This window comes from Phaenicophaeus curvirostris, chromosome 15, assembly GCF_032191515.1.
Source record: "Phaenicophaeus curvirostris isolate KB17595 chromosome 15, BPBGC_Pcur_1.0, whole genome shotgun sequence".
Taxonomy (NCBI): domain Eukaryota; kingdom Metazoa; phylum Chordata; class Aves; order Cuculiformes; family Cuculidae; genus Phaenicophaeus; species Phaenicophaeus curvirostris.
Genome location: NC_091406.1, coordinates 4849806 through 4862318, shown reverse-complemented (window position 1 = coordinate 4862318; position 12513 = coordinate 4849806). Strand labels below are relative to the sequence as shown.

Here is a 12513-nt window from a genome sequence, read left to right as displayed (position 1 = left end):
TCCTTCTCCTCACATCCCCCTCTCCCCTCACGTCCCCCTCTCCCCCTGACTGCCCCCCCCGCCTGTCATGGCGGCCACAGCGCTTCAGGGGCGGGGCCTCCACCGGAGGGCGCGGGTTCCCGTGAGGGGCGGGGCCTCCGCGGCCCCCTCGCCGCCTGCCCGCGCTCGGCTGTGCCCCCCCCGGCCCTCCCCCGCCCGCCAGGGGGCGGTGCTTGCCCCGCGCCCGCCCCGCGCGCCGTGCTTGTGACGTCACAACGCACGGCAGCGCGAGCGGGAGGCGAGGAGGAGGCGCCGCTCCGGGCTCGGTCGCAGGCGCCATTTTGTTTGTGTGCGCAGGGCGGACACGGCCGTCGTTCGCCTTTGCTTTCAGCTGTAAGTGGTGGCCTTCCTCCCCGGGCTCTTTCCTTCTTCCCTTTTGTTTCTCTCTTTTATATTTCCAGGGGGTTGAAGCAGTGGGGAAGCCAAGGGGGTTGTGGGGGGGAGGGGGCTTTTGGCGTCGCCTTCTTGGCCTGAGGACCAGGATGAGCGTAGAGCCCTGCGTGTGGTATTGATTGTGGAAGAATTGAGGTGGGAGGAGGGATTCTCGCTGCGGAACCCCCCTGGTCAGGGCCTCTTGTGGCTGAGGAGACTTTGGGCGGGGGGGAATCGGCAGGGCCGGGGCCTCGTTGGGGGTGGGGGGAGTCGGGCTCTTTTGCCCGGTCTGCATGGAGGTGGCTGGCGCCTGCCTGGATAGCGATAGGGACGAGCTTTGGCTCCCTCACACGGCTCCAGAGCCCCTCCAGAGGGGAGATTGGTGTGGAAAGGGGCTTGGAGGCCGTGGTTTGGGGGTGTCTGCAGGCCCTGCCCCCCAAGCGCTCCGACCGGCGGACTTTGGTCATCTCAAAGGAATAAGCCTTTGACCTCTCGCTGCCTGCCAAATTTTCGAGGAGAGACGTTTAAAAAATCGCTGCGTAGGCAGCTTGCGGCAGGGCGTTTGTGGCCTTCCTGAGGTGCTTTATGCGCGCGTCACAAAAGGGTCTGTGATTCCTGTTTTGAGAAACCTGGTGGCAAAATGTGGGAGTGAAAACGGCCTGTGATGTGGATCAGGGCCACATGCCGTACAGGAATGCGTGTATTCATGTCAGCTGTCGGTATTACATAAGTGAAGTTCTTCGGTGCATAAATTTAGAGGGAGTGTACGATAAAAAAAAAAAAAAAAGTCTTAAGGTGGTTCCTACTGTAAAATGGGTTGTGGCCACGTCAGGCCTTGCACAGGCCGATTCTAGCAATTTCTTCCTCATTTGCATTTGCTCGGCTCTTTTAGGGCCAGAACTTGCAGCTTCCGTCTTAATTCCAGTAATTCTGTTCACTTGAGTGTAGTTACGCAGCAGTTAGGCTTCAGCTAAATCCATTCTCTAGTTTCAAATATCCATCCTTCTGCCCCATAGTGCCCCTATGCAAGACACTTTAATGGTGATTTTATTTAGGTATTTTTCCACTCTACGGCATCATTGCAGTCTGCCTTCTGCCAAATGGGGGGGCTTAAAGGAATCATAAGTCAAATCTTCAGTTCACCTATAATTGGGCAGGGCAGCTTTTCACTTCAGAACTAGCATAACTGAAACCTGAATGTGTTGCATAATTTGAGTGATGTAGGTTGAAAATGGAGGAAAATAGCCTTGGGCCTGTGTAAGAAAAAAAAAATACAGGCATGGAGATAGAAACACTAGTCGGTTTGAATATTGTTTTGATCTGTCAGGTGGTTTTGTTTGTTACTAGATACATTAGTATTTTTATTTCTTTCTAATGTATCAAGTGACTATGATTTCTGTGAGACTCAGATCATGACTGACTCCCAGAGTGTACTGTTCAGTTACTTTTGCATAGTTTGTCACTATGTTTGCATAATATTTGTACTTTAAAAAAAGTTACCTGTGAAAAACATCGTGCAGGAGTCTGGTTTGGGGTTTTTTTGTTTTTAAAGTACCAGCCTATCACCAATATTATGAAAGTATCACAAAGTCTCCTTTTCAGAAGAGGTTTGCCATTTTCATGCTCTGAAAGTTTCCTTCGTAATGCCTCCAGTTAGTATAGAGATAGCCAGTGTTGTTCTGCGTCAGTTTACATGATAGTGATTTTTTAGTGCTGTCTTTGCTTTTAAACTACTCCTCTTGCTGTCATTGCTTACTAGAGAAACTTTTTCTTGCCCTGTGTTAGTTCATTCTTCAGAATATACTGAAATGGATACGTAGCTTATTCTTATATTCAAATACTGCTGCTGCCAGAAAAGAGTAGACAAATAATAGTTGTTTTTTTTGATTTCTTAATTCTACAGCTGTGCTTTACTTTGCCTTTTTTTTTTTTTCCAGTTGTGCATGTACCTGTTTGAACAGAGAATTCCTGCATATAACATCCAGCAACGGAAGCTGGTGGGTTTTGTCTTTGGCGAATCAGCTGAGTTGAAGAACATCCGCATACTTGCATGGTCACAGGGCTCAAAATTTGTGGCTTGGCTCATGGTACTACAGAGCTATGAGTCAATATGTCATATTTCACTGTGATTATTGCTAAAATTTTAAAAGGTGTCTGTTTAGCAGCGATCTGTAAGTATATTTGTGAGTTAAGTTTAGACTGAATGTCTTTGACTTTAACACAGTAACTCATGTGCGATAGAGTATGAAGAACTAAACACAGTTTTTTTTGGAGATCTCTCTCTCCAACAGAAGACTCTTTAAGGAAATGCTTCTCTTTGGTCGCTTGAGAGTTTATTTAAAATAGACTTTAATGACATGTTTGAAGCTAGTAAGTGAAGATGAGTTGGCCTATTTAATCTAGGTTTGTGTTTTGTAACAGTGTTATGTTGTTACAAAACTGCTATGAGAGCTGTGTCTACTCACCCAAAACCCCACCAATGTGTGAGGGAAGCTGAGGAATAAGAATTATTAGAGGAAATGGTTCTTTCTCATTCTGTCATATTTGATCAGTCTACAGTAGTTGATTATTGACAAATACCAGCGTAATGGTTTTGTCTTCTCTGTGTTTTTGTTGATTTGTTTTTTTATAGTGGCAGATGCGGCATTCAAAGCAATCTCATTGTCCTGAATGGGACGACAGAAAGAGCTGGGATGAGAGAAAGCACAGTAGCAGCCGTAAACGCAGGAAAAGGTCCCACAGCAGTGGACAAGAAAGCAAGCACTATAAACCAGATCACATTTCAGAAAGGTATAAGACTGACTTGAGTAGCACTAATGTTTCTTATCACATCTAAAATACAACGTTTTCAGGATAAGAGTTGTCAAGTCCCTGAAGTTGTCAATTCCTTAATGTTTGGCTACTTAGGACAACCTTAGCAGGCAGTTGGTTTTGTTAACACAGTACCTGAGCCATTAAAGAGAAACTCTCTAATAAAACCAGGTAAATGTTACTGGTTTGTTTCACTGTTGTCAGTTAAGTATTGGTATTGAATACACTGAATATTAAATTTCAGCTAAAAAGTATGCCTTTTCATTTATTTAATGTGAACAGAAGGGAGAGGTTTGTTTAATCATTTAATACAATGGTAAGTATGAGCTTTTCTTGCTAATTTGGAGGTGATTTGCGTTTTCATTCATGCTGCTTTTACTGGAAGGATGTGTTTTCCTGGGTTTTTTCCTTGAGATGGTGGTCACATGGAATTCTTTTAAGAGCTCGTTCTCATACTTCTAAAATGATGATGACTTAAAAGAGGTTGACAAATCCTTGTTTTATCTGGAGGGCTTCAAAAGATAGAGGTAGCATTGTATTAGCACTCAGTAAATACTATTCACCTTCTCCTGGCTCAGTTTTGCTTGCTGGATCTGTGAAGTTTGCCAGTGAAGGATGTGGCATCATGTGACACTGGCACAGGTTGCCAGGGAAGCTCGGCCTGCCTCTCCCCTGGGACTGTTCAAGGCCAGGTTAGATGGGGCCTTGGGAGCCTGATCCAGTGGGAGGTGTCCTGCCTGTGGCAGGGGTGTTGGAACTAGATGATCTTTAAGGTCCCTTCCAACCCAAACCATTCTATGATTTCTATGAAAATGCTGGAAAGGATAGGTGTACGTACAGCAGTACGGAGACTCTTTGCTTCAGCAGCTTTTTTAAAGTTTTTGTTTCTGTGCAGAAGATCCTTGATCCAGGTACTCTCTCAGGTTTTTAGTGTTTAATGCAGAGCACTTCACCCCTTTTTCTCTCGGTGTCCAGGTTCTATTTTTCTTTTTTAACACTTTGAGCTTTGAAAGCATAGAAGGGGATTATTGCGGTATTGTGAGCATTTTATTCTGTGACTTTGGAGATTGTAATTGAACTTCTCAGTATAATTTAGGAAGTGTTTCTCTTTGAGTCTGAGTTTTATTTATTGTGCAGACTGTGGACAGATGGTGTATTGTTCATTTGGATGGCTGCTGTGTATTTGAAACTGTTGATACTATTAGATTCCTAATAAAGTAACCTCAAAAGCTCCACTATTTTTGGGGAGGGAGTCAATTAGAAAACATTCTTTGTGTAAAGACAGCTACTATGTAATTCTGTAACTCAGTTCAAGTCACTTATCTTGTTGGAACCTCAAGTTTTTGAAGTGGAGAACATTCACTTAAAATATATTTTCAGTCATTATTTGGACGATAGAGCCATAAATGAAAGAGACCATCATGACCGGAGATATGTTGAGGAATACAGAAATGACTTCTGTGAAGTGTATGACCACAGGCATTATCACAGAGACTATGAAAAGAGTCACCATCATCACTATAGCAAATCCTCTGGTCGGAGCAGGAAAAGTAGTCATAAAAGGAAGCATAAGAGACATCATTGCTCCAGTCACCAATCACATTCGGTATGAGTAATTTTTAACTTTATTAATAATGAATTAGTGGTAATAGACTTCTTAAATGAGTGCTAGAACTTCAATTCCTGATCACAGTACTTTAAGAAATGTTATTACTGGAAAAGGATTTGTAATTCAGTCCATTTTTGAGTATATGAATGTGTTCTTAGTTAAAGCGTTTGGATCGGTGTTGGGTGGGGGGAGTGGGATTATCATCAATATTAATTGTACACTGGGAATGTAGGCGGCCAGTAGTTGTGATGACTGGGATTAACTTGAAAAATGTTATCTTGACATTAAAGACAGGTAAATATCCTATTTCAAAGTAGAGTTATCAGTTTTTAGTTGTGCAGCGTAGTGAGCTGTTTTTTCAGGTAGGCTGTGGGATGCCATCCCTCCTATTGCTAAAATAATTGAAGAGACGTGCATTTTTAATGTAGGCTTAATTGAAAGTATGAAATGTAAATTGATAAGAACAAGCACTACAGTTCTAGACCTGATTCAGAAAACTTTCATAAGCCATGTGCCTGGCTAATGGCAGCTAATGTCTTGCTGAAGATGGGAGAAGTTTGCTGTTTGCCGCCTTCAAGGGCGTGCTCTCTTGAATGTCTTACTATTGGCATGATGCCTGTTGATACATCTTCAGCTCTGGGTGTTAGATGTCACATTTCTGCAGTAGAAACAGCAAGTTGTATTAGGTTATGTAATACATATTAAGGACTTCAGAGTAATTTTTCTTCTCTTTAAATGAGAGAAGTGAAATTACTGGATCATTTTTTGTGTTTAGATTACATGAAGTGTATATTTTAGAAATAGAAATATTTCACCTGACTGTAAGCTTAGTTTTGTAAATAAATACTGTTTTGTTATTTGCTAGCAAGTTTAGAAACAGTGATGTTGCATTCTTAATCTGTCTTCAGTTAAAGCCACTGTTTGAAAGACAAAATTGTGTTGTTTTTTCTGTTGCTTTATCACTTTAAGTATTTATCTGAAAATCTGTTCCTTGCCATGTTTTTCTTCTGTAACATAAACTGTGCCCTGTGAATTTCTGGGGACTGAATTTGAAATTGCTCCTGCCAACTGTTCGTGGCCTGGTGTGTAACTGAATGCCTGAATATCTCCCCGCTGAATGAATTGCGTATTCTGCCTTGAATTCACTCTGATATATTGATTGGCTGGACGATCTTGGTGCCGTTTCCAGAAGAGCCACCGAAGGAAAAGATCCAGGAGTGTAGAGGATGATGAGGAGGGTCACCTGATCTGTGAAAGTGGAGACGTTCTAAGAGCAAGATGTATAGAACATTTTTCAACACTTTTTAAACACTTTTCAGCAAAAAGTCTGTTTAGAATAGTTTGTCAGAGGAGGGGGGCTAAAGAAATCTTCATTGCTCTTTTTGTTCTGTTTTTTTGTGCTCTTTTGTTTTTTTTGCATATCTTCTTTTCTGTAGAATTTAAATACTGTGTTCAAAAAGTTGCAATTAGTAAATGAACTTGTATCTTGAGATTAGAACAAGAGATAGGTTTTTGGCTAACTGTTTTCGTGACACCTGTCCAATAAAATAATGCATTCAGATGTTGAGATTTAAAGTAATTATGCTTTTGTAATGGCATATTTTTAAATCTATATTGATAATGTTAATTGTTGTTCAGATAGTTGTATAATTCTAACTTGTGTTTGTTCTTTTTAGATGAAATTGTTGCAACTTTAGGAGAAGGAGCTTTTGGAAAAGTAGTGGAGTGCATAGATCATGATATGTAAGTGTCGGTTATCTTCATAAGCGGATCTCATGGCAAAAGACTACTCTAGCTCAGAAATTAAAGTTCAGGGATGTTTTCTTTAAAAGAAAGTCACAGTTCAAAGGAAGCATTGCAGCATATTCAAGGGAAAAATAGACTGGTTTTGTCTGAGAACTACCTTGTAAGCTTATTTCTAGCTGAAAACTTCTAAGGGTTTTCAGGTGATACCAACACCTGTCATTGATTGTAAAGTGTCTTCAGTCACCTCTTCCAGTACTATTTTCTATTGTTCTATGAAAGACCCTTGCATGGTACTGACTTTATTCAAGATGGTATGTAAAGAAATATTTCTGGTTACTTTGTCTTTAACAGTTAACTTCATTAACCACATTTGTCTTGGGAAGCAGTTGCCTAGAGAGGGTTTCTTTAAAATTTGAACTATATTATAACTGTACATGTATTTTCTTCTATACAAGCTGTATAACCGCAAGCTATTAAGTAGATGTCATCTGCCCTTTCTAAAAAGGGAGAAGTTTTTTGCTTGATTATGTTTTTCTGTTGGTTGTACAAGTGCTGTTGCCTTAATTAGAAGATGTGGGGGTCTCTGAATAGTACAGAACTGACTCAGACTGGCTTACAGAAGCTGATGAAGTGAGATGCTGAGAAAGTTTGGTTCTTAGTGAAAGCAACTGTTTGGGATTGAGAAAGAAATTTATAGCTTGACCAGTCTCCATAATCAGCATTATTTGTTGAACTTCTGAATGCATAGTAATCCAGTATCCAGTCCTTATTTTTTATGGAATGGTTACTTCACTGGATAGCACGTTAGGTGCTGGTGAAGAAAATTGTTATATTTCTACTCCTTCTATATGTGCTGGGAGTTTTAAACAGTAAAACTCAGATTATTTTAACTGTATGTTTTATATCTGTAGTTCCGTGACGTGATTTTAGTGGGTTGTTTCCGCTGCCTTTGTTTTTTATGTCGTTTGACAAGTCTGTTCAGGAGCTTGAGACTGTATTGTGAGGGCAGACAGTGTTGTGAAGCCGTTAGAATCTAAATAGCTCTGCAGAGATGATTAAAAGTTGTCTGAGTGAAAGGGGTAGAATAAGCTGTGTGTATCAGTGTTCCACTTAGAGTTTGAATGTTACACTGAGTGCAGGTTTCAGTTTTCACTGCTACAAAATACTCAGATCTAAACTTCGAAAGTTTATCAATACTCCTGATTCCATCGGAGCAGTAGGAAAGAGCCAGAACAAGTTGGGCAAGTTGCAGGAAAATATGTCAAAATTTTGCAGTACTTTTCCTCAAGTGAGAACTTTGCTATTTTTCTTTTTTAAATCGTCTTGCTTGTGGATTCCTGATGTCTGTTCTATCTGAGATAATAGGACTGAGAAGTAGTTAATGTAGTGTATATTATGAGTATTTGACAAGGAAAAGATTACTTCTTTATTTCTTTAATTGTTTGGTTAAGTTCCGTATGCTGAAGTCAAGTTCCCCATAATTCCCTGTGATCTTAAATCTTTTTTCTTTTATTAAAGTCAAGCTGCTTTGGGGTTGCAGGTATTTAACAATAATTGATTTAGTTTGTGATGCTTTACTTTCTTTTAAAGGAGAGGAATGCATGTAGCAGTTAAAATTGTGAAAAATGTTGGTAGATACCGGGAAGCCGCCCGTTCAGAAATACAAGTGTTGGAACACTTAAACAACATGGATCCAAGCAGCACTTTGTAAGTATAAAATTAGAATAGCCAGCATACTAAGGGTTTGCGGACAATAACTATTCATTAAGTTGAGTTTTAATTTATGTATCTTTCTTTAAGCCGCTGTGTCCAAATGCTGGAGTGGTTCGATCATCACGGCCATGTTTGCATAGTTTTTGAGCTGCTGGGCCTTAGTACTTATGACTTTATCAAGGAAAACAGCTTTCTGCCATTTCATATTAATGATATTAGAAATATGGCTTATCAAATTTGCCAGTCTATAAACTGTAAGTAAATCTCAGCTCTCTTATCAAGTATGGTCTTGGTGGGGGTCCTCTTTAGGAAATTAATGTACTAAATGTGCAATTCTGTTCTTTTTTTCCTTGTAGTTTTACACCATAATAAACTAACTCATACAGATTTAAAGCCTGAAAATATCTTGTTTGTGGAGTCTGATTACATAGTGAAGTACAATGCCAAAATGGTAAGTTCTTTTTCTCCAAACTTGAATAAAACTTGTGTAGAAAGGTCAAGGGATAGAGTTATGGTTCTGAGAAATTTTTTTGTGCTTCGAGGTGTGTTTGTGTTCGTGGAGCTTGAGCTGAATAGGAATTTATGTACTTGGAAGGAGTGTTTTGTTACATGGGTTTAACTTTCACTGTTTATCTTAATTTTTTTAGAGTTTGTTTAATTTTTAGTGCTTTGTTAACTGGTATTTTGAAGATAAATTGAGGTAATGGGATGAATAACTTTAGCCTAGGAATGCTTTTAAAAATACTAACAGCATTTTGATTTTCTTGCAGAAGCGAGATGAACGCACTTTAAAAAACACAGACATCAAAGTTGTTGATTTTGGAAGTGCGACTTTTGATGATGAGCATCACAGCACATTAGTGTCTACAAGACATTACAGAGCTCCTGAGGTTATTTTAGGTCGGTAAAGACTTAACTGTAAATAACTGTCAGAAGGTTTTTAACTCATATGTCTTTACTTCATAAACTGAAGTAGTTGCTCATGGCTCTACTAATTGAGTGATCCATCACAGATGTTAATGTTGGAATTCTTGACTGTAACAAGTGAAAAAATATTCAAACAACAGAAGTCCAGACGTGTCTTTTTTCCCACCAGTGTTTGGGAAAAGATGTGGAGGGGGAAAATGGGCATCAGTAAATGTGTGGAAAAAGTAAAACAAACTTTGCCTTTTTTGCAGCACTGGGATGGTCTCAGCCTTGTGATGTCTGGAGTATTGGTTGTATTCTAATTGAATATTACCTGGGATTTACAGTGTTTCAGGTATGTACGTGAAGTTAAATTGAAATTTTTTTTTAAGAGACTACTTAATGTGATCTTTTAGTGACATGTGCTTACCTATTGCTGTAAAAGGCATAACCTTACAGGCATTTTGAATATTCTGTAGATGAGATTGTAAAGACAGCCTGCATAAATGCGAATGTGATGTCTTTGATAGCTCCTTCAGACCACTTAAGATATCTGTTCTGGCTTTTTGGATGATGAAGCCTTTTGTAGAGTCTGAAGATACTGCTGGGATTACGACTAAAGAAAACATACTCATACCAGACTTGGTTATGAACCCTGTTGTTCATGGGCCATCCTAACTGTGGAAAGTGCCGTATAATGAGATGCATTGCACAATCTGGTTTTAGTAATTTAAGATAATAATGTATAAAGATACTGTAATGTTATTCCAGCAAGCATCTCATTTGTAAGATGTTACCAAGTGGTGAGATTTGAAAGATGTGCTAAGTGCATCAATTGCTTTTTTCCACACAGACGCATGATAGTAAAGAACATCTAGCAATGATGGAGAGAATACTAGGGCCTCTGCCAACTCACATGATCAAGAAATCCAGGTAACTTCATTAAGAAGCAGTAAGTTGCCTAGTACTTCCCTGTTTTAAGAGAAATCTTCACATTTGCATTGTTAGCTGTGAGCTTCTGAAGACCATCCAAAAGACTTCCAGGCTCCTTACTACCTATTAGTCTGGTGCACAAAGTTGTGTCAGGTTTAGGTGAATTAAATAGTTGACAGTAGTCCTCTTCTGCTTTTAGCCTGAATTGCTAGCAATTTGAAAATGCCAGACTCTTGAACAGTAACTGAGCATGAATGTTCTTAAGTTTTCAGAGATCTGTTCTGGTGACCACACCAAACCTTATTAGACACATCTGCCTGTAAACTATGAGAGTAAAGAATCTCCTATATTCAGAAGAGTTACGCTGAGTGGAAGAAGAGGGTCCTGTCTTGTTAAAGCAGCTGCCAGCCTCTTCCGCTCTCCCTTCACATCCCTCAGACACGTGTTTCAGTGTTCTTTCTTTATTCCTCAGAAGTAACTACATGCAGCAGAAGTTTCCCACTTCCACTGCAGGGTGAAGCAGCCAGCACAGGGTTCTCCGTTAGCTCCCATGTGTCAGTAGTCTAGAGCATGTGAGACTTGTTGGTCCATTCTCTTTCTGACATAAATTTGGCCTGTTTTCTAAATATTGTGACAATGGCAATATAAAAGCAACAGATCTCTGAATAAATACTAGCTAAAAGATATATTAGCTCCCAAATGCAGAGGGATATGCAGGAACGTTTCAGAACTTAGAAAGCATCTGCCCACTTTATGCACTCACGGTATCTTCAAACTATTTTCTTTGTCATGCAGAAAACATTATTTCCACCATGACCAATTGGACTGGGATGAGCACAGCTCTGCAGGACGATATGTTAGGAGGCGCTGTAAGCCTTTAAAGGTAGGAGACAACATTTTTATTCTTTTGCTGGATTTGCCAGTTGTGAAAGGTGTCTGAAATATTTCCTTTTTTTTTCCCCTTTCAGGAATTCATGCATTGCCAAGACACAGATCATCAAAATCTGTTTGACCTTGTTCGCAGGATGCTGGAATACGATCCAGCCAAAAGAATTACTCTTGATGAAGCCTTGCAGCATCCTTTTTTTGAACCATTAAATAAATAAATACAAAGATCTCTTATGCTTCTTCAAGGAGGTTTCCTAGACTGTGTCAGTCAACAGAGGTTGCATGAAACTTTTGTAAGCTTTAAATTATTTTGTAAAGTTAAGTCTGTAAATATTTCCATATGTTTTGTATAACTGTTATGTTTACCTTGTTGAACAGTTGTAGTCTTCTAGGTATCAAAGTGAAAAATAAAAGTAATTTTCACTTTCGAAAACTGCTTTCTCTTTGAAACTGCACCCCTTTTGCAGATTGGACTTAGTTAAGGATCTGACTTCAGGTGAGGCGTCTGGGCTAGCTGAACATGTTGTGAAAACATTAAATGCTTTTATTAGTCATAAAGAAAAGATTTGAAGGGCTAAGACCACCTCGTTACTCTGTATAATACTTCGTGACAGCGTTCTGAAACATGGTTGAAAAAATGTGGATCACCTCTCTGTTCAGCAGCATGCATTGCACTCTGCCTGGCTAGTCTCTAGAAACTTGACTCTTGCCTTCAGTGTTAGATTTTTATAGGTTTGGGTTTTTTTTTTTTGGTTAAGGTCTAAAAAAGTAAGATTTCATACTTCCAATGCTGTTTTGATTCATTGAAGATTAGCATTTTCATGATGAAGTTTTTAGGATTGTGGTGTCCCTGGAGAAAAATGCAGAGAAGTGCTACATGCCGCAGGATTGTGGCATATTTAAACCCTTCTCTTGCAATAGTAACAAGATCATTCTAAAGTCTTCAAGTACATTTTCTGTGGAGATTGATCTCTAAATTACTTAACCTTGTCAACTGAGAAACACAGTCATCAGACTTTAATGTAGGGAGGAGGAAGATGTGTTGGTTCTCCATTGGAACTCCTGAACTTGGGTGCTCGAGCTCCAGTAATGCACTTCAGTAGTTCTTGCTTCTCCATGTGTGAGTGTGTGTTGTCTTGGTCTTGTTCAGTGCTGGTTTAATCTTTGACACAGTATGGATGGTTTACTGAGCGGGAGGAAGGGAAGCTTCTGTGGTAGGATTCACTCAGGCTGCTGTCATTGTAGATGCAAGAAGCAAGTTTTGGTCATTTATTTTGGTCCTGACTTTACCCATCTTCCTTAAGGAAGGATCATTTCAGCTAAATCATTTCAGCTCCACAGGAGCCTGACTTGAGGTTTTGTGCTTTCTGAGTAAGTCCTGTTGCACAGTAAGATTTTAAACTGGTGTCCTTGTTCCACTGACATGGAGGAGGTTTTGTTTACAAGAGGCTCTAGACACGTATCTCTGATTTGGGGGGCAGAACATAGCTGGGATG

The 12513-nt window shown here is 39.9% G+C and overlaps 1 protein-coding gene across 2 annotated transcripts; it reads left to right on the top strand.

Annotated features, from left to right (window-relative positions):
- The first annotated feature begins 219 nt into the window (after nucleotides 1–219).
- On the top strand, nucleotides 220–11450 carry CLK4 (CDC like kinase 4). Of its 2 annotated transcripts, XM_069868928.1 has the most exons (14): nucleotides 220–372; nucleotides 2349–2408; nucleotides 3044–3201; nucleotides 4603–4828; nucleotides 6021–6111; nucleotides 6508–6574; nucleotides 8168–8284; nucleotides 8378–8544; nucleotides 8647–8741; nucleotides 9061–9190; nucleotides 9469–9551; nucleotides 10050–10129; nucleotides 10925–11012; nucleotides 11098–11450. In XM_069868928.1, exons 2-14 carry the CDS (start codon nucleotides 2355–2357, stop codon nucleotides 11233–11235), a joined length of 1494 nt encoding a protein of 497 aa, XP_069725029.1. In that variant the 5' UTR covers nucleotides 220–372; nucleotides 2349–2354; the 3' UTR covers nucleotides 11236–11450. The 2 variants fall into 2 exon arrangements, with proteins under 2 accessions (XP_069725029.1, XP_069725030.1); XM_069868929.1 differs by lacking the exons at nucleotides 220–372; nucleotides 4603–4828; nucleotides 6021–6111 and having other exon boundaries at nucleotides 2352–2408.
- The last annotated feature ends 1063 nt before the right edge of the window (nucleotides 11451–12513 follow it).